The sequence below is a fragment of the Drosophila montana genome, unplaced genomic scaffold, assembly GCF_035044405.1.
Source record: "Drosophila montana isolate Dmon_TW-CO22-7 unplaced genomic scaffold, ASM3504440v1 contig_2_1, whole genome shotgun sequence".
In the NCBI taxonomy this organism is placed as follows: domain Eukaryota; kingdom Metazoa; phylum Arthropoda; class Insecta; order Diptera; family Drosophilidae; genus Drosophila; species Drosophila montana.
This window is the reverse complement of record NW_026997875.1, coordinates 1,046,579-1,073,739: the sequence shown is the minus strand read 5'-3', so window position 1 is coordinate 1,073,739 and position 27,161 is coordinate 1,046,579. Positions and strand designations below refer to the sequence as shown.

Here is a 27,161-nt window from a genome sequence, read left to right as displayed (position 1 = left end):
CTCCTATTGCCATTCTTTTACCTATGCATAAATAAGTACTTAAAATAAAGCAGAAGACATCTTTGGCGTGTTTGGTTTCTTTTTTAGTTTGGATAAAAAATATTGTTTTTCTTCTTAATATTTTCATGTAGGAGCAGAAATCATTGAGAGTACTCATTTGCGCATAGTTTTAATAAAATTTCGTATTAATAAAATATATGTATATATTTTTTGTTGGTTTTTGTTTTTGTTTGTTTTGTTTGGGTATATATAAATTTGAAAAAGCCTATAAGTCCAAACGCAGGAAGTACAATAATATACTCTCAAAATCAAAGCAATATTTCGCCCGGGCCATGGCAAATCTATGTTGAAAATTAGTTTTGAGACAAAAAATAAATATATATATATATAGATAGCTTAGATAAAGTGAAAGCCCTCGTCATAAAATATTTAGTACCAAAACCGTTTTCTAGCTCGAAAAAATTTGTTTTTTTTTTACCTGTTCTAAGTTTGCGTGGAGCCAGAGAGAAGTATTTATGTTTGTTGTAGTTGTTTTTCTGTTTGTAACAATTTGATATATAGAGTTAATATATATATATATATACTTTTTTGTTTTTATATAATAGTTTATAATAAATTTATACGCTCCTGTTGTTCGCACTGAGCCGTTTTCATGACAATTGTTGGATTTCATTTTGTAAAAGCATTTATAGCAAAAAATTAAAAAGTTTCTTCTTGTTCATTTCTAAAATCGGACCATCATAAACAGCGTGTTCCATGACCATTATTATTATTATTATTATTACTATTAAGTTCTTTACGCAGAATATCGTTTAGGCTTTTGTTGTCTTTCTTCCGTTTTCGATATATATATAAAATAAATCCTTTCCGACTAATATTCTTCATTCGTTTTAGCAATTTTAGTTTGTTTTGTATTAAAAGACGCTGCGCTTTGTGTGAGGAAGCTTCATATACCATCTATAAATATACTCGTACATACATACATGCATGTAAATACTATGTAGATATTCATTTTAGTTTTTGTTGTTGTTGTTTTTCTCTTGGTTTGTTTGTTGTTTGTTGTTTTATATAATTGTTAAAAAATTAACGCCACTTGTGCCTTGCTATATTTTGTTATATGAATAAGTACAATCGACATCCGACAATAGATCTGTCCCCCCTCCCCCACCCCTATAGGGGGCCTAGGTCTAGGTGCTTACAACTTTACGTACGCTCCAATCAATCTGTAACTCTCTGTATGTCAGCTCTTTGAGCCGCACTCTACTTATCCTCTCCGATGCCCTCATCAGTTGTGGTCTTACGCTCTCTAGCCTCTTCGTTGCTGATATCACATTTTTCAGCCAACATATCCTCGATGCCCTCGTCGTCGACAGTCTGACTCTCGCCGGGCACATGCTTGCGCAACGGAACAACACACTCGCCCTGAGGTAGTGGCGGAAACTTGGCATAGGATGTGTTACTTATGGTGCCCACAGTGCTATCCTCATAGCAATCGGGTGTCATACGCACACGGCACGTCTCGTATGCCTTGACATAGCCCAGCTTTGTATATAGATTCCTGGACGCATCGTTCTGTGGACGTATGACAACAAAGGGTGTGTAGCCGCGCTCGATGACGAGCTGAGTCAACGCCTTGGCCAGACGGATGCCATAGCTAGAAAAAAGGCAGAGTTTCGATACGATCATGTGAGAGTCTGGCCAACCCTGGACACCGAACTGCGATCATTACTCACCCCATGCGTCGATAATCTGGACGTGTTTGCATCGAAAACATAGCGCCATAATATGAATGGACCATCCAGGCGGCCAGCTCGTTGGTATCCTTGCGGAATATACCCAAACCGGGCAGGACACGGACGAGTATATCAAACAATTTGACGCATTCGATTTCATTGGCCGGATATAGATCGTGTATGCCCTGGACATTATCCAATGTCAGCAGCCGCATCTCCGCATCCTCTGGCAGCGGCTCCAGCTCCAGTTCCGTATTCAGCTTGTTGCACACATAAATATCACCACTCAGTCGCTCCATTAGACCAATTTTCGAATAGAACTCATCCAGGCGATTCATAATAGCGATGTGCGTAAAGTTCAGGTACAATGGCTTCTGCCAATCTATAAGTACATCTTCGGTGCGCATCAGATCGACATGTTCGATTTGTGCGGATGGACAAAATATGCCAAACGTTTGGTATATATTGTTGTGCGGCTATATATGAATATATTAATCAGTTATTAACTAAACGATCATTTTGCTATAAAGTACAAAGAGTTGTTTGTACTTACCGTAAGCGTGCATCCTGGAAAATGTAATATTATCGGTTTTTCGGGCCAATCTTTAGCAACATAAAACTTAAAATCCCAAATACGATCATTCAGGTACGTTTTAATAGTTTGATGAAACTGCAAAAGGAAATTTCAAAAAATATTAATATGTGCAACGATTTTTAGATAAAGCATTTCCCAACGCTTTTTTTTTAATATTTATTCGATGGGCTGCCAGCTTTATTAGCAACATTTCATTTTTTCACTAGTTTCAAATTCGTGCTAGCTTTGCTAACTTCAGTGCTGCAAAATGCAGCATAAAACGGACACGTTTAACATTGTGTAATAAATATATGGTCACACTCACACTCTGCTTACAAAATTGAATGACAGTTGAACGAAAGTGCGTCTGCTGAAAAGTTAGCAAAGTTAGCAAAGCTAGCAAGTTAGCAGATATTGTATATAATTTAAATTGAACTTCTGCTTGGGAATATATTCCAAAGTGAATAAAGTCTTTTAATCTAATTTGAACTTCTGCAAAGTTAGCACAGCTAGCAAGTTAGCAAATATAATATATATAATTTAAATTTGACTTCTGCTTTAGAAAGTGATCAAAGTCTTTTAAACTAACTTGAACCTCTGTTTAGATAATACTTTTCATGCCTATTTGTCCAATTGTATTTAAGATGCAAGAATGAGTATTACCGAAATTTGAAAGTCTAATGCCAGAACCTTTTTAGGCACTTGATTAAAAATTTGTTTAGGCTAAACTTTGTCAGGCAATAGATTTTTTGGGTGCAACTATACCAAAAGGTAGACGAAACTTGGACATCGTGTGATTACGGCTGACTTTTGTAGGCAAGGTCTTTGTGCTTTCTGTTGACTTTATAGGCAAGGTCTTTGTGATTGCCTCATATAATTGCCTTAAGCATAGTACACGCCTCTCTGGCAACAAAAGTGTGCTCTTGCCGTGTGAAGCACAGCCCAAAAATGTTGCAAGCAAATCGAAACTTTAAACGACACCCAACTTCAATGGGGGAGAAATTCTTGAAACGGAATAGTTTACCAGCTGAGCTGCTTCCTCAGGGCCTGAGCACGTGAGCTGGGGCGGAGCAGGACGAGGTCATTAAAAATTGAAATGAATCGGGCGTTAACTGTGAAAAGAGGTCAGCTGAGATGGATTGCATGTCTGTGCGGTCTACCGGCAGTTGTGCTGGCCCTTGGTACAGGTAATTGTTGCTTAAATTACCTGCGATGTGGGCGTGTCTGTCAAGTCAAGTACTGCATGCGATTCTCGCCCAATATTTATGTGTGCATTTCAAGTGGCAGCCATACCTATGTGGCCGGGACATACCTTTAATGATTCCGGCAGATAGCGCTCTAAAGTTACCAAAATTTCTGAAAGCTCTGATTCATGCACCAAACGAAAGTGTCTACCTTCAGGAATGATTTCCATTTCTGCAAAAGAGAAATACATATAAGAAATGTTAAAAGGAATGCTCGCTCTTCAAGCAGGATGATCGGTTGGGCTTAAGTTAAATGTGCTCGATCAGTAAATACCCTGTACACAGTTGCGGAACATACATTTTTTAACTTCAACTAGTTCATTTACTCTCAATTCTTTTTACTGGGTTTGGGCTATACAAATAAATATGTATGAGAGTGCTTTAGTTGATTATGATCGATCAGTAAATACCCTGTACCCTTCAACTATTTCAATTCATTTCGACCAGAGAATAACCCGTAGCCTTCAATTGTTTTTAATGGGTATGGGGTATAAAAAATAATTATGTATGAGATTGCTTAAGTTAAATATGCTCGATAAGCAAATACCCTATATCCTTCAACTGTTCTTACTCTGATCTCATTTTAATGGGTATGGGAATTCAAATAATTATGTATTAGTTTGCTTAAGTTGAATGTGCTCGACCAGATAATACCCTGTACTCTTCAACTAATTTCTTTACTTTACATTTTTGTAATGGGTATGGACTGTACAAATTAATCAGTCGACTAAAAGATACTCTGCTTTAATCTTTTCCAGTAAATACTCTGGTTTAAAGGTTAACTTTCTAATAGTTACCCTGCATTTTGATCTTAGGAATATATCTTGAATCTTTAGGAATATGTCGGATATGATAGAGTATATAGGGTATATAAGGCATACGCTCATTTCAACATATTTAATGAAAATGACGCAACAATTACGTTTCTTGTTTAAGCAGATGCCATTATTTCCGCTTCAAATACGATTACATTTAAAAAAATCTCAATTGTTGTCTAAGTATAAGTGCAATGGGCTTTTATTTTTGGACGCACCCCCTGCCCCCCTCCCCAGCACATTACCACCACGAAGGCCACGTTTTGGCCTCTCTCAAGGCCAAAGGAATGGATTACAAAAAACAAAATATGAAAGAAAAATGAAAATCAAATATGCGAAATAAAAAAGTCGAGCAAAAGCTGATGACAACTTTGATGATGATGCTGTCATTTTGGCTAATATAATATACATATAAGGCCCACATCCGCTGTCCGCCCCTTCAGATCCGAGAATTACGTGTCTCGTATGTGAGGACATCCGTTATTGAGCCAATTTGCAAGCAATTTTAGCTGCTATAATCGCATTTCTAATGAGCTATTTTCACAAATAAGCAGTTGGCTTTGATGGAACGAAATGTCCTTCAAGGGAATAATAACAATAATGATATATAATAATAAGTAGTATATTTATAGTATATACAGTTATAATATATAGAAAGCATATTGATATATACACATACTACATTAGTAATAATTATATTTTACCAATAAAACATGCAGCATAATTGAAGGTAGCGCAACGGGTTTGAACCAATTTGGTTCGAATCTCTTTTCTTTTTTTCCTTTTTTTTTTTGGTTTCGCGTTTTGAGATCTTATATAATGTTTTGTTTTAATATTCACCAGGTCTATTGTGAATTTTCCCACTTGGTAGGTCGACGGTTCTAATTCTTTTTTAGTCTTCTGAATCTGAAATTCGAATTATTTTCACTATGATTCTGTGGAATCTGAAACTTTAAAAGCTGCAGCTACTAATACGAGAAAACGGCTCAAACAGGACTCTTAATATTGAGTTACCCAAATAATATTGAGCTTGAATTCAATTTAAGTTAAGAAAATTGATAAATTCGTTTGATATTTGTTTGCCTTGTAAATATGTAGACATAAACTCGACCTGCTAACACATTTAGCTTTTTGTTTGTTACATTTTTCGGTTATTTTTGTTGATTGACTAACAAGAGAAAAAGAAAGAAATGCTGGTCTAGTTGACTACTCGACTGATTGATGATGTGATTGATTGGCTTTAACGGCAAATATCGTTCGTTGTTTTACTGGGTTACTATGGCTATTTATTACAGCTATTTGTGCCGAGGCGAGGCAAAGCGAGGCGACGCCCAACATGGTGCAAATATGTAAGAGCTAATGCCTCCGGGCGGATATGTGGAAATTAGTATTAGTATTAGTCGTGTTCTTGAATACTTATGCAAGTTGCTACAAGAGGGGCTGTGTGTGTGTGAGTGTGAGTGTGTGTGTGTGTGTGAGAGTGAGTGTGTGTGTATGTGATTTATTTATGGCCACGCAGCTGCAGCTTTGACCTGACCGAGGCTGCAAAACAATTGTGAACTGAACCGGTTCGAAATTGTTTTTACTTTCAACTGAACCTCAAACCGAACTAGTTAAAAACAAGCTAAATTAAGCTTAATCCGAGTCGAGCGACATTTTATTAGAACATTTTTTGACTCTCAAACTAAAACAACACTTCAAAGTTGATGGCAACTGTGACGAATCAGTGCATGAGCCTGGATCTGGTTTCATGAACCAGGGACGCGTGGTTCACAGCGTGAACGGAACCAACGATAATTCATTTATGTGCTTGCAGCCTTGGACCTGAGCTGACAGCAGCTGGACAAGATGTGTCTGCGCACTTGCATATCCGGCTGAGACAGCCGGATTAGAGTACATGGCTTTTAGCACAAAATCAATACAAAGCATTTCTAATCTGATGTCAGCCCATGCAGGCAGAGAGCGGGTGGGACGAGGGGGGGGGGGGGGGATTAATGCATTGTTACCAGACACCGCTGCGAACAGACCGTTCGTTCATGTTACAGCCTTTGTGTGTGTTTACATAGCCGTTAAAAATACCGTTGACATTTCGCAGCGGCAGCCAGCGGGTGTCACGGCGCAATACATTTCGATTTTGCCGATAGTTCCATCCCGTTACCATTACCCAAAGTCTGAGCCCCTCCGTCCCCCCTCCTCCTGGGACCTGCAGTTTGTGTCGCACTTGCCAGCCAATTAATTTGTTTTTGCCCCAATTACAGTTGTGCACTGCCTATGATGCGTTCATTTCTATACCCTAACAGTAGGTTATATTCTTATTAGTCACCATTTGGTAACACTAAGGATAATTTAATTGAATTTGGTTAATGGTGGGCTACTAATATAATAAACTTTTTTTATATATACATATATTTTGATTTTGGTTGGAGTGTTAAAATAAAATTGAATTTGTTAGAAAACAAATGAATAAAACTATAACGTTTTTTAAAAATTGATAAATAATTATATTCCTAGATTATTTCAAAGTTATAAGAAAAGTTTTCGGTCCGGGTAAAGTTAATGTATAGTTATATAACTGTGTGCGCAGAAGGTTCGAGCTGTACGTAGACGAATCATTTGCTAAGTAATCTAAAGATCTCCCAACTCAAGAGAATATTTCTTAGAATTGGATTAAGCGGAATGAACCTAAAGGGTATTCCAAATTCAACATAAATATTTCATTTTTCTGATGTGCCTAAATTGAATTATTTTTTGCTGAAATGAATATTTCGTAGAAATGATTTAAACTGTATTAACCTAAAGGGTATTCCAAATTCAACATAAATCTTTAAGTTATTTTTTTTTCGAGACACTCGATATAGAAATATGTTCATGGGCGAACAGAAATCGGTGCTTTTTAATTGACATGCACATGTGCACATTCTCATACGCGGTGTATTAAAAAGAAATGCAGAAATTATATCGAAAAAAATAAGATAATTAATGTATGTATAAGAAAGCACTTACAAAAAATATTAAATCCGTTGACCTTGTATGAATTTGTTGCTGCTGCTGCTGTTCTTGTTGTTGTTGTTGTTGTTGTAGCGTTGCTGCGTTTTTGCCAAGCCCAAAGCCTGCTGTTTTAATTAATATTTGAGCGCAGTTTTAATATTTTATGTGCTTTTTGGTTAATGGCAAATAATAAAGTTTGTCTTTATTAATTTAATTGAATTTATTAAATAAATTTGTGTGTTTTTTTTTTAGAATTATTTAGTTTTGAAAAAACGTGCAGTATGAAAATAGGTTTTTTTATATAATTATTTTTTTTTATGCGAATCACAGATGCTCTTTATTTATTTATATAATTGATGGTATTAAAAATGTTGGGTGCTTGATTTTGTTTTAGTTTATTTCCTTAGTTGCCTGGTGCGGGGCTTTGATATTATTTATATATTTTTAGATATTTATAGATTGCAAATTGTATTTAACTGATGTCTCATGGCGTTTGGTTAGGCCTTTTATGAATGGAGGATGTCGGCAGGCTGCTCAGAGCAAGAGCTGCTACGGCTTACGAGAAGATATATATATATATATATGTATGTATGCGTGTTTATATGTATGTTTGCAAGAAGTACTGAAGCTGTGTAGTCTGTGTTGTTTCTGCTACTGCTGCTGCTGCTGCTGCGACTCTTGTGTGTTGTTGCCCCCGTTGCACCTCCTCCACAGACAGGCCTAACCAGCCAGGCAAGCCCAATATTATTTTGTTGGTTCTTGTTGTGGTTGTTGTTGTTGCTGCTGCTGCTGCTGCTGCTGTGTTGTTGTTGTTGTTGTTGTTGCTGTTCTATTTGTATTGTGTGTATCTTCGGCAGATACAACAACAGGCGTGTGCTAGTCCAGCATGGCGGCTGCGGACGTGCAGTAGTTGGAGATGGTAATGCTCTTCGCTTCTTCGTCTACTTCGTCTTCTTCCACACACGCACACGCACACGCACACACTACACACACTGAGGGACTTTTTTGTTTGTATTGCGGCGAGTTGGTATTTTGCAGGTATTTGTGTGTCTGTCTGCCTGTCTGAGCAACGTTTTCACTTGTTTTCGGTTAGCGATTTATGTATTTTCACGAAAATTGATTTTCTGCTGCGTTGATGTTGTTGTTGTTGGCCTGGTTCTGGTTGCTCTTGCTGCAGTTGTGCTGGCTTTGGCCAGCCACAGTATCCTTGTGAGGCGCCTGCTTTTTGGCTTCAGTTATTTGTTTACTGCCAGACCCAGCCCCAAGGACGCGCCACTTGGACACACACACACGCGCGGCACATACACACACACACGCAGTCCGAGAGAAATTGAATGAGTCTAATTTGATTGCTGTTGTATTAAAACTCTGGGCCTGGGCTTCGCTTCTGGTAAACTTTGCTGCTGTTGTTGTTTTTCGCTGTTGCCCTTTTTGCAGTGCGTTCTAATTCGTTGTGGGCTGTGCTTTGTGTGCTGCGCCTTTGGAAGTTGTTTGGAATTGGCAAGAACCGAACTAATCTGACTGACTGACGACAACGAACTGATTCTGAATCTAAGGAGCAGAACCAGATGTTGCCACAAGTTTCTATATTCATGTGTGTGTGCGTGTCTGTTGCGAATCGGCACTGCAACGTGGCAACGTTGTCGTCGTCGTCGGCAACGTCGCCAACGTCGTGTTGCCGACATCTTTGTTGCTGTTCTTGTTGTTGTCGGCTCTCGTCTGTGTTTTCGTCCTCATCTCGTGTTTTCTGGCGATTTGTTTTGCGATACCCTCGCTCGAGACAGTTTGACTTTGACGAACTATTTGCCACGCACGGTGCATCCCTTAAAGTGAATGGGAAATTCGTCTTTTGGCTACCTGAGTTTTTGGCTTATACCTATGCGCTTGTGATTTCTGTTGTAGTTAAGGGGAGTTAGTTTTCCTTTGACAAAAACAACAAATCATTTTCAAGCTAGAATTTCTATTGCATACTTTTTGGGCGAATTTTTTTTTTTAAACTATTAAATAGGTTTTATTTTATTATATTTAGGCAAATAAAATAGCATTACAATATTTCAAATACATGTATTTAATACTACTTAATAATAATACTAAATAATAATATTTAATAATATTATAAATAAACAAAACTTGCATTTGTTTTCCGTTTTCCTTTCTCTTCTGTAGTATAGTAGTCTGCATCAAATTTATTAATAGCTATCCCACATAAATCATGATTTGTGCAAGTGCATTTAATATTCGTTGCTCTGTGAGTTGTTTATGCATGTTACCAGCACATTTAAATGCCGACTGCATTTGTATTTGTATTTTTGCGCTCACATGTTGCCCATCGCATTACAACTGCTCTCTTTCACGCTCTCTCTCCCTTTCTTGCTAGCGCTCTCACACTCACTGTGCCAATCTCTCTCAGCGAAATGAGAGCGAGTGCCTTGTCAGCATTGTTGCTGCATGCAATAGCAGCCAGCCCGCCAACTCTAAGTGCCGTCTGACTCCTTCACTTGGGTTAGGGAGTTTCGCGTTTTTGTTTTTGCTTTTTTGCTTTCAAGCTGGCCACGCTGCGCTGTTTAGCGCAACTGTACACCCCAAAACAGCAGCAGCAGCAGCAACAACAACGGCAGCGGCAGCAAAAGCAATAACAGCAACAATAACAACGCACATTTTGCATGCGTTTTCACAAAACATTTGCCAAAATGGCCACGGCGTCAGCGCAATACGTATACGCCACGTAGCGCCGCCATCACGACGGGCACGTGTCGCCGGTAAGAGAGAGAGAGAATAAGTAGACATTACAGCTCCCCCTTAACAATTCAACTAATTCGCCACTACCTGTGCTCTCTATTTAATGCTCCCTCTCTATGTCTCTCTCTCTCTCTCTCTCTACTCCGCTATGCTCATCCTCATTTGTTTTGTTTATGCCGCACAGCTGTAAAGAAGCCGAAAATCAGTTTAATCGCCATTTTTTGGCCATTTAAAATGCACAAGCCATGATGTAGGGCGTGAGGAAGGGTTGGGGGGGGGGGGGGTTACTTCTCAAGGTCGCTACTCTGGTGTGCGTGTGTGCGTGAATTGACATTTTTATTGGCGTCAAGTGGCGACATTCAAAACAGTTCAAGCTACAGTCAGACAGTTACAGTTCCAGTAATTAAAACAGACATACAGACGCGCCAAAAACGCTGGGTGTTGCATTGGAGTTGGCAAAGTTAGTTGCCTGGCAAGCCATGCATCATGAATCACGCAAGCCCTACAGCACGCAAAAAAAAAAAAACAACAACAAAAAATGACGCCAGCCAGTGCGCCTCACGCTTTTGTTGCCGCTCCTGGTTCCCGCTCCCGCTCCAGTTCCAATTTCACAACAATTTTCTGCTGACAGTTCGCACCACGCTTGGTGTTGATCGCTGTGTGAGTGCGTGTCTGTGTGTGTGCGTGTGTGTGTGAGTGTGTTGGTGTGGTTGTTATAACAGATACGCGAATCGTTATTCGATGCGCTCATTTCCAAGGAAACTTTAGCCATAAAAAGTAAGAACTAAACATATAAAACAAAACAATTATGCAGTTGGGGGGGTCTAGCTACGGCTTTTTATCAGGTGTTTGGCATTTGCGTTAACAGCTAGGGCTTGTCCTTCATTTGTACAACTTTTATACACTTAAAAAAATGAAAAGCTGCCAAATAAGTTTGGTACAAGAGAAAATATACCATAAAACCGCGTGTTAACTGTGCATCAGCTTACCTGCTTACACTAAAGTGAAAATTTCAGCTTGTGTTGATCATCAATCTGTAAATAATAACAAAACGTTTAAACACAAAGATTATACATGCATAGATATGTTATAATACCTTTATCCGAATTGTAGGTAACGTTTTTTCCAGTGTAGATAGTTTTTGTTGTTTGGAGCGTACAACTGTAAAGTGTTCCGGAATTTATGTATGGCATTTGCTTATTAAATGCTTTGCCAATTTTTACAAAAGACACACACACACTCACACAATTTGGCCAGGCCAAACAAGAATATCCTTCGACTGAGCCTAGCACCAGGGCCCGAACGGACGTCAGTTGACAAACGGCTGGCGGCCAGAGCCGACTTGGCGACCAAGGTCATGCCGTAGTCGTGGTCATGGAGTTTAGTCTTTAATTAGCTTTGCCAGCGGCAATTGTTGTCGGATTACTCATACGTAGCGTGGTGCGAGGCAAAGGGAGGGGGCAACGGCAAGGGCACCTGCTAGGCCCATTGTTTCAATCGACTCCATTGTGGCGGCGCCTGTGTGTGGTCAACAACGTGCATGTGGGGCACGTGTTTTGTGCCGCAGCGACACACGGCAACATTAAAGCCGGCTAAAGGGTAAGGCCTGTTAATGTCAGGGTCAAACGAGTCGCACTGTTCAGAGGGGCATCGTATGGGCTATTTTGTTTAATTTTCACATGCCCATAATATGAATAAATCACAAAATTATATATAACATATATGTATATTGTTCGTTTGCAGATGCTATCTGCATTATTCATTTAAAGCCAATTGACAGCGCCGACAGCTGCACACTTTGGGGACACTGTGCCACACGTGGCAAAGACAGGCGACCAAAAATGTTGACCTTGACATGCCAGTTGACAATTAAAGTTATTTTCATTTGCAATTGGGGACATGTTTATTTAACGACAGCAGCGACAATATGGTCACAAAAAAAGGGCAAGCATTAAATATTAAAAGCATTAGATGTTTATATAAACCGAATAGCCAGCAGTAAAAATTCAATAAAGTGGACTACGTTCGAGGTACGTGCCTGTAAATGCGCGCGCAAATTTAAATTCAATATTCCAGCGTTGCCAGCCTGTTTTTGCATTTACCTCCCTTAAATTCAACTGAAATTATAGTCTTCACAAATTCGCCTTAACAAATAAAATTTTTATTTCTAAAATTTCCCAGCTAGGCGAAAGTTCAACATTTAATTAGCGATAATCAACAGGTAAACAAAGGTTCAGTAACAGTTCAACAATCAGTATCGCTTTTTTCACCAACATCAGCCGCGCTCCTAGCTGTTAACCACTGTACACAGTGCGCCCAGCTTAAGTTAAAATATACAGAAATTCAGAAGATTTATTATTACAATATTTTCATTGTTGCAATTCAAAAAGAAAAATTGGTGCGGCTTTAACTGAAGTGTGACCAAGCATTTGATACAATCGTATTCCAAGTATCGACAACAAAATCGAAGTATCGATAGCGATAAGCTCCTACGGTCTGAACTATCGATAAGACTTGTTAAACACATATCTAAACATCGCTCATCCCGAGCGCTTACAGTTCTACTTTGTGAAATCAGCGCAACAGACGTGTACTCTTCGCTCTAATTTCTGAATTCGCCGAAAATATAAGCACAAATATATTTATGAATTTCGTGTGTATCGTAAAGTTTTGCAATATTTGGCCAGTATAAACGTTAAAGTGTAATTTAGTTGTAACAGTGCTAATTGTTGATGCGCAGTGCGCTATTTTTGTGAACATTCTTTTGTGTGTTTGATAAGAAAACCCGTGAGATTTGTTATAGTTGCATAACCCCTGACCATTGTAAGCGCCAAAATAAGAAGGCCCGTAGGCAACAACAACAACAACAATATCATTGCTGCTTATGCAAAACAAAACAGCAAAGAGCGAAAACCAAAAAAAAATTCCATTGCGGTGTAGCGGCCGTTGCCGCCGGGATACAAGCCGCTCCCCGCCGGCTCAGAGGCCGTCGAGCTACAGGCGCTGCTCGTTAACGGGGATTTGAAGTGCGCGTTAATTTAACCAAGTTAAATTTCACATTTACAAAGCCGCTTTGTGGCTGGGGCAAGGAAGATAAAACCCGATTATGTCCCAAAATCGTGATACTTTGATACATTTGCTAGCCGGCGCGTAAGTGTTGCAATCTATGTTAAGATTGTAGTTTGTTGTTATTGTTTATTGCGCCTTATCTCTACAAAGTAGAAACCGGTTTTAGTTGGAATCTTGAGCGAAGCAGCAACGGCGCAATTGCGTTTAGTTGCCCAACAACAATTAGACAATTGACCTGCTGCAGTCGCGAAAGTTGGCAGTGGCGCCAAAAATAAATAAAAAACAAAGTGAAAATATTGATAGACGGCAAGGCAAGGCAAGGCAAAGCTGGCAAACAACAAAAACCACACACACACATACCAAACATCTGTAGAAATCATGCATAGTTCACGTGTTTGGTTTATTTTTGGCCAGCTGCCGTGCGTCCCACGATGCGCGGAATAATTCACAATAAACGTCACAGGCGCAGTCGTCAATTAAAAAGATTCGCACAAAAAAGCAAAACAATAAAGAACAAGAAAGCACATGCTCTCTCTCCCTCTCTCTCTCTCGCTCGAGGTTTCCATGGCCTTGATTGCAATATTTGCCATTCACCTAAAATATTGTCAAGAATCTCTCACTAATTCTCTCTTGCAACTTGCGAGCGGAAGTTCAAAAGCAATGAACTTAATGATTATGATAATAATGATATTAAATATTGAAGAGCATCAAAATGAAAATATATGCTAATTGTTGTATATGAATGGACAGACAATTTGATTTACTCACATAAATCATTTCAGTAACCAGTGTTGACAAAGGAAACCAATAACAAGCTTCAATTGTGTTGTTATTGTTGCGGTTGCTATTTTTAGCTCTGCATCTTAATTTATATTTGTTTTTATCGCGCACCCTACACAGCTAACGAGGCTTATCAATTTTCGTTGGCATTTTATTTACTGTGAATTCAGCTGGCAAACGCTCGCCCAACCTGTTTTGAGCTTGTGTTTGTCTCTTCTTTTTTTTCGTAGCGTAACCGAAATTCAATGCCGCTCGCATTGCAAGTAAATTTTATTTGTTTTGTGTTATTTTTCGTGGGTTAGTGTGGGAGCGAGCGTGAGAGAGAGAGAAGGGGTCGGTGTGAGCCGAGCCTCTTGTAGCGTGAAATATAAATAAATTAGACACTGGGAGGGCTTGTTTCCGCGCATGTTGTAATCTTTTTTGACAAACACATTAAGCCTGAAACAAAAGGCGTCAATAACAAATAGGAACAGGATTCATAAAAGAAGGTTGTTGACTTCAATGTGGAATATTTGTAATTTTAGTTTAAACAAAAAGAAAATGCATTAAGATGCAGATAAGTTAAGCCCTATTTATATCCCAGACAAGTGCATTAATTTCTCAGGGCAGTTGTGAAATTATCATTTAAATAAATAACTGTAAAATTCAAAGCTATTCTCGTTTGCAGGTAAACAGACAAACAACTCAAATGCAATTTGCCGGCCGGCTGAATATAAGTAAATTATCTACAGTCTGTGCGCGCATACATGCATATAGTACACCATGTATTTTTAAGACCTATGTGCAGTCTGTGTAAACAGCTTTAAACTAAGCAAAAACAACAACAACAACAAACGTACGAAAGCAAGAACTCACGTTGCATATTCTATTACCCCCCACCCCTGTCCCATGCAAGCAACCTGAGCTGCTTATCCAACTGTGCGACTACCAGGTTAGAACTATCCATGTGTACCTCTGTCTAGTATTCCCAAGTATTTCAGCGGTATCTCGTGTTTACACACTTTACTATCGCTCGACTGGATGGAAAAACAACAACCTTCAAGCAGCTAAACATGCACATAGATAACACATCTATATATATACTATAAACATATATACGTAATATGTGCGCAGTTTGTCGATATAAATGAAGTAAACCAAAATTGTGACATGCATCCATTTACTATATACTATATAGTCAGCCCTTTCGAGTGACAAATTGCATATTCCTATCAGATTGTTTATACTCTGATATATACCGTGAACCCATAGAAAATGGGCAAAAGGGTTGCTTTTTGCCAAGCAATCGATATAAATCGATATCGAAATTCAAGTTTTAATGGATTTTGCCCAACTTTGACATGTAGTTCCTAGAGTAGTTTATACAGAATAAGTATCTTTCATTTTATAGCTATCGGAAGTCTTCATAGAAAAAGCTTCAGGGTATTCCCCAGTCGGGTACTCTCACATGTTTTTTTTTATTAAAGGCTGTTCAATTTGAAATATTATTTATTATATCTCAAGATGTGTCAATTCGTTTTAGCATTTGTCTGGGGCTCAAATTTATCTGGACGTTAATGCTTTGTTAGATAATACTAAAGGTATATTAAGGGAATATACACTTTGTGGGATAAGAGCTTATGAGAAGGGTATATATATATAAACATATAGAAACTATGCTGTACCTTTTCAAGGGTTTACGCATACACTTTGTGGGATATTACCTTATCAATGGTATATACAAATGTATATTATCCCAAAAGAATTATACCATTTCATAATTTGATTGAATTTTGGATATCTTTCAAAGAAATAACGCATAGAATGAGGAAGGATCTCCGACCCCATAAAGTATATATATTCTTGATCTTTATCAAGATAAATTAACCATACTCGGCATTTACTATTTTCCCAGTGCTTCTTAGATACGAGTAAAGTAAAGTAAAGTTCGGCATGCCGAAGATAGCCCTTCTTTCTCGTTTATATATAATCTAAGTTTATTGTACATTAAATCTAATGGAACTTGAATCATATTGTGATTGTTTGCTAAGGCATTTGCATATGAATTTTCAGAAAGTTAATTCTAATAATTAGATTGTAATGCAATGAAATAGATTGCCAACCAAGGCACCCACAGCTGTTAGAAATATTGCTTATTACAGGGTATTTCAAAGCCAAGCTCTCTCCAAAGTTACAGCAACCTTTTGTTGTTGTTGCTATTTATTGTCAACTTTTGCTTTTTATTTTATGAATTTAACGAAAGACAAATGCGGCCTGGCATTCGTTTTTTTTTTTGTATTTTGTTTTGATTTTAATCGCCGCTATTTTAAAAGGGGGGAAACAACTCTTTCTGGCACGTTGACTCATTTGAAGGCGACTGCAACCAAAACAACATTTTGCTAATGCAAAGAGCAAAGAGGGGTGGGGGCGGGGAGCGGGACAGATGGCAGACAATTGACGTGGGAAAAACAACAATGCTGCCACACGGTTATATAAAGCTAAATAGATCGGACTGGGATATTAATAGACAGCGACTAGCTGCAATCTTGTCTAGACACGGGGCAGAGTTTCCATGTCGAATATTTCAGCCCAGAGTCAGGTTGTTAAATGATTCGCTTTTCGATTTGTCTATAAGTTATAAACTTATTTTCTTTTTGACAATGTTTTGGCATGTCTGGACGCACGTACGCATCTGTTTTTATTACCTTTCTTTTTCTCTCAGGTTTTTCCAGCTCAACTGCCTTTTAGCTCCCTCAAGATTTTGATATGTTATAGATTATGGGGAATATGTTAGAGATGAATACGCACCTGTTTTTTTTACCTCTCTTTAGCTCAACTGCCTCTTAGCTCCAAGTTTTTGATATGATATGGATTATGGGGAATATGTTAGAGATGAATATGCTTACATATTTTTAAATCACATTTTTGAGCTGTAGATGAATAGTTTGATTAAATTTCTTCGTCAGACCTCCTCTAATTAAATGCTATGTTTATTTTGGCCCAACTTCTAGCCGGACAAGTTCAAAATGTTGATTTAAAATTGTGTCAAGGGCGCACGTTTTGTATCTATTGCCATGGCAAGAACTCGTTCATATAGAACACATAAATATAGTCCACTTGGCACATTAAATAAACAAATGCGCCGTGTGCCAGAAGACTATTTTATTTACAATATATATGTTTGTAGGTTGTTTATGGGACCTTCTAGAATAGAAATGTATAAATATGCATATACAATATATATAGTACATGTATAAACATAGGAGGTCTCGTGCCAAGTTCAATGCGATTGATTAAGCAAATCAACGAGATGAATCTCAACTTTTGATATAGTTTTCATTCAATTTGGTTATCTTTTTATCAGCAACTTGCTACACTTTGACCTATAAAAAGTAAAGACAGGCAAAACTTTCCATCGATTTTCGTAATTTGAAGAAAAAGTACAAATAGAAAATAGAGCAACTTTTTTGTGTGTGCGCAAAAAGCACGAAAGAGACGACGTCAAGAATTCACTGATAAGATTTGCCACCAGCAAACGGCGCCATTTATCACAAAAGTAATATACATACATATATGCATGTATATATATATGTATGTATGTATGTCGGGGGGATGACGCACCGTAACGCAGTAGTACCAGAAATTCCGAAAGAGAACATTCATCAGAATCGTGCCACCACCTGCGAGGTACGAGGTGCGAGGTTCGTTTGCATTTCTGTCTGCCAAAATTTCCACTCTTATCTCGCGCGCGCGCGTGTTGCGTATTGCGATTTCCGAGGCGATTCAGTCAAAAAACAGCTAAATCGACCATTAACCGGTTGCCGATACTCTTCTTCTTTTTTGCTGTTGCTCCTCTTTTTTTTATATGCGTCGAGAGGCCATTGAGTTCGAGCTATAGATACCACGATCTACATGTCCGCATGCGAATGCATTTCACAAACGAGGGTTGGATACAACTTTGAATATCTATTATAAAGAATCGAAGGTGATTTTAAGTGTGTGTTCAATGTGAACTTTGGATGAGCATTAGTTGACAGACAATTTCGTTCATTAATACTTGGTTTGTTATGTATGATATAAAATATATATATATATATATATATTAGCCAGTGTTTCGATATGAGCTTTGGATGAGCATTAGTTCGAATTATTGAGATTAATGAGTTGAGATTAATGAAGACAATTTGGATCATTAATACTTGGGTTATTAAATATGATATACATATATAGCTCATCATTTCATGCCGTAAGAGCTGGGAAGCTGAAATTTTGCATTGTACTAACCTTATGTGATGAAGGTGCTCGTTAAGACGGGATACCGGCTAATTCCACCCGCATGTGTGGAAAAATCGCGAAAAACATTGCAACTTTTCTGCTTACCATCCGATCGGCCTTAAATTGACTTCAAAGATCTTTGAGAGAATTTATTTTAAACGTGCCACGGGCAAAGCCGGGCTATACCCGCTAGTATAGGTCAAAACTCAACCGATTTTCACGAGGTTTGGTTCATTGTTTATTTATTTTATGCGTACCACGCGCTAGGCCGGTGTAAAGCCGCTAGTTTTGTATATATGCAAACATGCATGCATGTATATATGTTTGAATACCTTTTCGGATACCTACATAAATGAACACAACATATGTACATACATACACATGTATACATGCATGCATGAATATATGCATTTTTGCATACATACATATATGTTTGTGTGCCTGTCTGCACACATATGCGTGCATGTTTGCATTTAAATATATGCTGTTTGTTTGTACATATATATGCAAACATGCAAGCATGCATATATACATACATACATTTATATACATACATACATACATACACATACATATATACACATACATACATACATAGATATATACATACATACATACATACATATGTACATACATACATATATACATATATACATACATACATATATACATACATACATATATACATACATACATATATACATACATACATACATACATATGTACATACATACATATATACATACATATATACATACATACATACATACATATGTACATACATGCATACATATGCACATACATACATACATATGTGCATACTTACATATGTATATATGTATGCACACACGTATATATGTTTATACAAACATACAAGACTAACAAAAAAAATACAAAAAAATCACCAAAAAAAAAAACACCAAAAAAAAACAACAAAAAAAAAACACCAAAAAAAACACCAAAAAAAAAACACCAAAAAAAAGCTAAACTAAGCTTGAAAAACAGCAGAGCCTACTTGAATTCTTGAGAATCGAGGAGAAGAGCACTTGGCAGAAATTCGTTTTATTTAAATTTGCAGGACAGCGACAAATAAGCTTGGTCTGCGTTTTCCATTAAAAAACAAACATGCATGCATACATATATACATAGATGCATACATATATACATAGATGCATACATACATGCATGCGCACACTAACACACACACATACACACATACATACACACAAAATACTTATATAATAACATGCAGTAAAATATGTCTAAATAGTATGTAGTCTAAAGGGTACACCAATTGAACTTATTGCAACAAATGAACTTAATGAATAACAATTGAAAACTATATTATATAAACATATCGTTTAAATATTTGATTGCATATAATTGTCTTTATATTCTCTGACAATAAAAAACTATGACTAGCGTTAAGTGACTTTGTTGCTGGCTGTCAGATATCTAATTGGATTGATAAATAGCGATTTCTAATTAGACTTAACTCGGCATGAGATTTGACAAGTACCAAAAAATTGATAAAAACTATCTTCCAAACGATATTCCGTTTTCTTTTATAAAGAATTCAAAAAGGGTATATTGGTTTGCTGGAAATGTATGTAACAGGCAGAGGAAAGCATCTGCGACCCCATAAAGTATATATATTCTTGATCAGTAGCAATAGTCGAGTCGATCTAGTTTTTTCTTATTTATGTAAGTTTTGTTATACTCAAACCTAGGTCTTAACTTTTTAGCTGTGTGTGGATCGTTTATTACTGAGTTAGCCGAATATGTTTAATTTATTCTAATTATCATATGGAGACTAATTTTACAGAGTTCCAAATGTTCCCCAAATAGTTTCGAGCTAATAAATAATAAACGAAAATTAAAGCAGACTAATTTCAAGCTTAGTCTTCAGTTTTATATTCAGTTGAAATTTCTAAAAAAAAATGTTTAAAATTAAGAAATATATTTTTAATAATATTTCTATTTAAATAAATATTTTTAATAGTTATTAGCATTCGTGCTGAGCCAGAATTTGAGCTGAAAGTCATTGAAAATAGCGCTCAAAATGTTTGACAAATTATATGCAATTATTATTGCTAAACATATAATTGCATGCAGCTCATGTTAATTTAATTTTCGTATCATTATAAACAATCAACTCTTTAGAACTTGGTAAACATATTTGATTACAATGAAATTTCGCTGCGCTTCCAATTTGTCACATTTCAATGATTTTGCTGCATTCCACTGATTAGTCAATTGTCTGTGAGTTATATTTATTCAAATACATATATATATATACATATATATATAGATACATTCATCTGTTTGTGCATCTGTCTGATGGGCTTGCCTGCCGCTAATGATGAAATTCAATATGCGAGTGTTGAAGTCTTCTCGTTAATGTGTTGATTCAATTTGTCTAATAATTCTCATTGTTGTGCTATATGCCCGACTTCAACTAGAGGGTCTCCAACTTGAACAGCTCCCCAAGCTGCTCAGCCCTAATTAAACATATGGCGTGTTCAATGTCTGGCGTGTTCTTTACCGGTTTCCTGAGCCCCATTATGTCACATACCAGATCTCGATTCGGTTTGCAGCTAACTTTTATATGTATTCCATATAGTATAAAGCATATAAGTCAAATCAGAACGTGGCCTGTCGGCGACTGCTACCGCTGCTGCTGCTGCTCCTGCTGCTGCTCCTGCTGCCGCTGCTGCTGCTGCTGATAAGCTCACGCGGCTTTGTCCGTCATTGGCAATTCATTCGTCGGGTTCAGGTTATCAGTCGGGGGTCAGGCCGCAGCCGGACAAAACCGGTTTACGTTTGGCCCCTGCTGCAAACACAAATAGATTTGTGAAATTGTTTACTAGTTACTAGTTTCCAATCGGCGGCAGCGGCAGCAGCAGCAGCAGCTGCTACTTAAAGGGGCCTCCGATTCGCATGATAAGCTCTCAAATCACTGAACTTACAAAGTACACGCGATAAGAATGAGGGGCAACATTATCATAGAGCTACGATATGTGCAAAAAACTTAATTGATTCAGCCGGGAGATATCGCGTGATTTTGCGGCGCATGTGGGTGTCCCAGTCGGGAGTGTGCGACTACGGGATACCCTCAGTTTTCTACCAATACCAAATGCAGGGGAAGGGGAGGTGCGGGCGGTAGCTATAAAATGAAAGATACTTGAACTCTATATACTATTTTAGAAACCAAATGTCAAATTTGGCGAGTCTAGTTCTAAAAACCCAAAAGATTTGCCCAAAAAACAGTTTATCGATAACGATTATTATCGATTGTCTGGAAACGGGGCAGTTATCGCTTATCAGTAACATAATCTTACTGCGAGGTACTAGGAAAACCTTAATTCAAGTCTCTAGCTCTAATGGGTGATGAGCTCGACGGGTTCATAGAGGCGGACAGACGGACAGATTGAGGGACAGACCAAACGGACATGTCTAGATCGACCCGACTATTGCTGCTGATCAAGAATATATATACTTTTTGGGGTCGTAGATGCTTCCTTCTGCCTGTTTCATACGTTTCTACACAATCAATATACCCTTTTTAACCATTTTCAAGGGAACTTACCAAAATTATAATCGATATTTGTAATAAAATTTGTTTTCTTCCGAGAATTTATTTCTTTGCCATTTTTAACAACTTTCAATTTTGAATTGCATTAATTTTTGTTTCGTTTGAATAAAAAGATACATATAGATAGATGAATAGATAAATAGATATGCCAGATATAAAAACCTTTCCCAAAATTAAAGATGCTCAATATATATATTTATTGTTATTATTATATATATATTGGTCTGACCTTTTCCAAAATGAAAGCATCGACTATATTTCAACATATAATTGTTTATCCATTTTCGACATACTATATTTGTCTGATTGTTCATTTAAGGTTGACTCATTAAATTGTCACTCATTAAAATTGGCTTTCCTCAACTTTGTTGTTGACGTTTTCCATCGATCAAACTTTCGCTCCACTTTGTTGTTTTAATTTACGAGCCTGACAAACAAGGCGAAACAATTTCCTTTCTTACCCACAGAGAGAGACCCCTTGTATAAGGGCTTTTGTTAATTGAATTGATTGTTGTTAAGGTATAAAATAAAGTTATATAATGTATCACGTTTTTTTGTGGTTGCCAAGCGCCAATTAACAAGTTTCAATTTGAGTCACGAGTTTTACTCCTCAGATAAGAATGTTTTGTTTCTTCTTTTATGAGAGGTTCTATTCGGAATATTTACTTGGGTACTTATTAGGCAAAGTCTGGGGTCTGGGCTAAATTAAATTACGCCTTTTCAGGGTTTTCTAGACATAGAGAAATGATATCATAGAATAGACAAAGAACCAATTTATTCCTGAGTCACAATTTTGTTTAGTTTTGCATTGCAAATTGCAGCCCGATTTTAAGTGCATTGTAAACGATTTCGGCATTTGCGCAATTCCTGCGAATTTCATTCATATGGGAACCATAAATCGTTCATATAACATAAATATAATTGGGAAACATTTCAAAATCGAAATTGTGTAGCCAAAAACAATAAATGTCTTCATGGTCTAATGCCAAATACGTTTTTATTTTTGCCGCTGCTCGCATTTCAACAAATTGCGAAACGTCAAACACTTTGTTAGAAATTCTAATACAGTAAAAGCTCGCTAGAGTGGACAAAGCTTGAAGAGATGTGTTGGAAAATGAACAAAAGAGAAAGAAAAACTAATGCATTTCCAATTAACTTTTTATGTTTGAAAAAGATAAGTAAAGAGAGAAGAGGAATAGAAATATATGTATAAATTAAGCAAATGTACATCAGTGGAGTTCTCACTGTATTTGAAAACTTTTCGTATATTTTCCTCCATTTAGTGCTATTTATAGAACTTGTTTCAAATTTGTGATTTGTGTCTTTACAGATCGGCGGGCACAGTTGGTGCTGTGGTAACATGTCCCCTGGAGGTGGTCAAGACGCGTCTACAGAGCTCGACGGCGTTTTTGCCGCCGTCAACGCGGATTGTTGAGCCCGCTGGCGGTCCGGCTAACGGTGGCGCCTCCGAGCTGCTGCGGCCGGAACAACGACGTAAGCTAAGCACAACGATATTACGTAACAGATCACAGCCACAGGTGATTGGGGGTGTCCGTAGGGTAGTACCAAATTTTTATACTTATTATTTAAATGCCTATCACTGATCATGATCACCCGCTATCATGCTATCATTGTCATTGTCATTATCTGTGCCTTAATTTTTTTCTTAAAAAAAAAAAAGATCTAGAGTCAAACACTTCATGAACATCGCATTATCGTTGATCGATAGACACAAATTTTGACAGACTTTTCGCTTTTCCAAACTTACAGATTATGGCCATTTCACATTGCGGCATCTCATCGACGACCACAAAGTCCATGAGCATTGTTCAGTGCTTGCGGTAAGTTGACTTAAATTAAAGCTAACTTAAATTTTAATATTTATCGATAATAAATTTGCTATCGATTGCGCCTTGAGGTGCCCTATAGAGATATTCTCTATATTATTGTATTTTCCACAACTGTTTTTCCAGTTGAACTCTCAAAAACTTGTCTCAAACTTCACTTAATTTGGAAATATAAATATCGCTTGAATAAACTGCGGGTAGCTTTCAAGTTGGAGTTGAAAATGAACCTCTTATTTGCTCAATATTGAACTAGTATATTAGTTCAGCTTGGCACATTTTGCAACACTGGAATTGTAAATGTACTATTTTTGAACTATTCCCTGCACTTCTACAATTCTATATGTATTATATTTCTTACCTTAACAATAGATACATTGTCCAGAATGAAGGTCCCCGCGCACTCTTCAAAGGTCTGGGTCCAAATCTTGTGGGCGTGGCACCATCGCGTGCCATCTACTTTTGCACCTACTCGCAAACAAAAAACTCGCTCAACAGTTTGGGGTAAGTATCAATGTTGATCCTTTTGTAATTCTTCCGATTTTAATTCGACTTCGACTTCTCCGCCCGATTTCAGTTTCGTTGAGCGCGATTCACCGCTGGTGCACATCATGAGCGCGGCCAGCGCCGGCTTTGTCTCGTCCACGGCGACGAATCCCATTTGGTTTGTCAAGACGCGACTGCAGCTCGATTACAATTCCAAGGTGCAGATGACGGTGCGGCAGTGCATCGAGCGGGTGTATGCACAGGGCGGCATTAAGGCTTTCTACAAGGGCATCACGGCCAGCTACTTTGGCATCTGCGAGACAATGGTGCACTTTGTCATCTACGAGTTCATCAAGTCCAAGCTGGTGAGCCTCAATTTGCCCAGACATCATTTAAAAAACAAACCCCTTTAACATAACCTTTGCATTGCACAGCTGGAGCAGCGCAATCAGCGGCAATCGGACACAAAGGGCTCACGCGATTTCCTGGAGTTCATGATGGCTGGCGCCGTCTCCAAAACGATCGCTTCCTGCATTGCCTATCCACACGAGGTGGCACGAACGCGCTTGCGTGAGGAGGGCAACAAATACAACACCTTCTGGCAAACGCTGCACACGGTCTGGAAGGAGGAGGGACGCGCCGGACTCTACAGGTATGCAATATAAATATATAATCTTAATCTTGTCTGGCTTGTTAATCTCTTCAAAAGAGTTCCCCTTTCCAAATTGGGATTTTATTTTTATGTGGAAACAAAGCCCTGAGTTGAGCTAAAAAAAGAAATCCCATCTGACATTTGATCTGCTAAAACACTTTACTAATTTATTCCCCAACAAATACGATTTGAATGAAATCAAAGAACTTTTAAGGAAGACCCAGTTCCAAAGTATGAATAATGAATATGAATATGAATTATTGACTTTTAACTAACCAATTTTGTTAGAAGCCGATTTTGGGCTGAGCTCCGAATCTAGCCCGCATTTTGCATATGAAAATATGTACGTCTTGCCATATTTTCAGTACAAGGGGCATTTTTAAATTAAATATTTAATTGTTTCTTTCGAAAATATAAAACCAAGAGCCTAAAGGTAGCTAGTTAGAATAGAATTAAATATACCCCATTTATATATCCCATCCGTTACTTAATAGCAATTTATCCAAATAAAATTTCGAAGAACATTCAGTTTTTTATTAACATACAATATTTATTCCCGCTAGATAAATTTGATTTATATTCGTGGCGAATGCTTTTGCAAATAGAATTCTTTTCTCTAGCTGCTAATTTGTTATCATAACGAATCACCCACGATTTTGCTTAGCTATATTTTAATAAAAAAAAAATAAATATATTCTGCGACGCATTTTGTTTGCCTCAACTAACTTTATTATCACTCGACGACGCATGCACATTCATATATATATATGTAGAAAGTACTTGTGCACTTAAGCATGAGAGCCTGCAAATATTTGTATTAACTAATTGTTTTCTCCCGTTTACCCCCAATCCGCAGAGGCTTGGCCACGCAACTGGTGCGACAGATACCCAATACGGCAATTATGATGGCCACATATGAGGCGGTTGTTTATGTGTTGACGCGACGCTTTAATAATAAATCGAATGAGTTTTACGATTTTTGAACCGACAACAGCAGGACAACACAAAATTGCCACGCCTATTATATACCCTCGGACTAGTTAACAGCGAGGAGGAAACCCAATCTGTGCATATATAGACGCGACTGCTGCAACTTACTGTAATTGTAATTTAAATTTGGTTTTTTCTAGACGATTTAACCAACGAGCGCAACACTTGGTTAATTAGCTTCTAAGGCAACGAACTCGAGAGACTTGAGACGTTAATATTTAAAACGTAAAAACGCACGAATTATGTTCTATATTGCTAAAAAAAAAACATTGAAACAAGGCCAAAAGAAATTGAAAATGAATATTGAATTGAGTTGCAAGATTCGCAAACGTTATCAAAATTAAAATGAAAAGGCTTATTAGTTAAATCTATATATAAAATATTTACACTTAAAATGCATATAGAACATGTGTTTGATATTTTGATATAATATTCACTTGTATATAGAGTTTCAGTAGACTTCCAACAAATATTTATGATGTACATTATAGTTAAAGATGAATGTGAGAAAAGTGCGCTGTTGGCAAATGTTGTATATAAGAAAACCTTTGCTTATAATCTAATTTAAATCGTTGCCTTCCTAGTTTTTAGTTGAATAAGCACAATCTGTAGGAATCCAGCCGCAGGATGTGCTATCAAATCCTGCGGTCGCAGTCATTAGGCGCGCAAATCCAAATGGCCCAAATCGACGCCGCCATATAACTATATATACAAATATATATATATGTATATATCTATGTATACATATGTAATTACTCTTATTAATTTGTAGAAACGGTATGCACCACGCAGCGTATACGTAATTGTTGTGTTAAGTTTTCTCAAATGCGATATATATTTTAGTTACCATTAATCTATTCATTAAATATTAACGATACGTTGCTGTTTATTTAGTAATTAATCTAATGCCACTATAATTTATAGTGCCTTTAATCGTATTTAATTGATAACGAGCAAAGAACGAAAGAAAAGTACTGTGAATATTTGATAACAATCTAATTGAATGGTGAAATCAATAAATCTAATTTTTTGTTTAAAAATAAACATTGTTTATAATCAATACATGGTCAAGCGCCAACTATGGTTCGTTTTGCTTTAATCTTATCGGCGCCATGTCTGCCAAATGTGGAACAGAGTCCAACGCGTGTGGCGTACAAATGGCGATTAAACTGGGAATTATAAAGTTGCCCACCACAAAAAAAAAAAGATGGTGGTTCCCGGACATCAAGAAACTTTTCCCTGGGTGCGTTGATGCACAACATATCACAAAATATTTTTGAGATAACAAACCTGTGGAGCCACGGCATCCAAACGGTTTTCAAACTTTGGCGCCGCGAATTGCATTCGATTAACTTACGGCCACGCTGCATAACGATATCAGTTTCGATAACAGTTATC

General features: G+C 37.4%; 2 protein-coding genes across 4 annotated transcripts; one reads left to right on the top strand and one right to left on the bottom strand.

The window, feature by feature from the left end:
- Window positions 1–217: 217 nt before the first annotated feature.
- LOC135430220 (uncharacterized) lies at window positions 218–8,902 on the bottom strand. The gene is made up of 5 exons (XM_064684793.1): window positions 7,370–8,902; window positions 3,620–3,723; window positions 2,287–2,403; window positions 1,734–2,209; window positions 218–1,654 (listed from the first exon to the last, which is right to left on the bottom strand). Exons 2-5 carry the CDS (start codon window positions 3,719–3,721, stop codon window positions 1,261–1,263), a joined length of 1,089 nt encoding a protein of 362 aa, XP_064540863.1. The 5' UTR covers window positions 3,722–3,723; window positions 7,370–8,902; the 3' UTR covers window positions 218–1,260.
- A 3,769-nt stretch (window positions 8,903–12,671) lies between these two features.
- Rim2 (replication in mitochondria 2) lies at window positions 12,672–26,841 on the top strand. Of its 3 annotated transcripts, none has more exons than XM_064684921.1 (7): window positions 12,672–13,243; window positions 23,122–23,329; window positions 23,562–23,632; window positions 24,008–24,139; window positions 24,213–24,486; window positions 24,556–24,773; window positions 25,630–26,841. In XM_064684921.1, exons 1-7 carry the CDS (start codon window positions 13,200–13,202, stop codon window positions 25,754–25,756), a joined length of 1,074 nt encoding a protein of 357 aa, XP_064540991.1. In that variant the 5' UTR covers window positions 12,672–13,199; the 3' UTR covers window positions 25,757–26,841. The 3 variants fall into 3 exon arrangements, with proteins under 3 accessions (XP_064540991.1, XP_064540990.1, XP_064540992.1); XM_064684920.1 differs by having other exon boundaries at window positions 12,673–13,243; window positions 23,122–23,350; XM_064684922.1 differs by lacking the exon at window positions 12,672–13,243 and having other exon boundaries at window positions 23,182–23,285.
- The last annotated feature ends 320 nt before the right edge of the window (window positions 26,842–27,161 follow it).

Coding starts and splice junctions, on each gene's coding strand:
- LOC135430220 (XM_064684793.1), bottom strand. CDS start 3,721: ATGGAAATCATTCCTGAAGGTAGACACTTTCGTTTGGTGCATGAATCA. Junction 2,210..2,286: donor TTCCAGGATGCACGCTTACG/GTAAGTACAAAC, acceptor ATTCATATATAG/CCGCACAACAATATATACCA. Junction 1,655..1,733: donor CCAGATTATCGACGCATGGG/GTGAGTAATGAT, acceptor CCTTTTTTCTAG/CTATGGCATCCGTCTGGCCA.
- Rim2 (XM_064684920.1), top strand. CDS start 13,200: ATGTCCCAAAATCGTGATACTTTGATACATTTGCTAGCCGGCGC. Junction 24,140..24,212: donor AACTCGCTCAACAGTTTGGG/GTAAGTATCAAT, acceptor GCCCGATTTCAG/TTTCGTTGAGCGCGATTCAC. Junction 24,774..25,629: donor GGACGCGCCGGACTCTACAG/GTATGCAATATA, acceptor CCCAATCCGCAG/AGGCTTGGCCACGCAACTGG.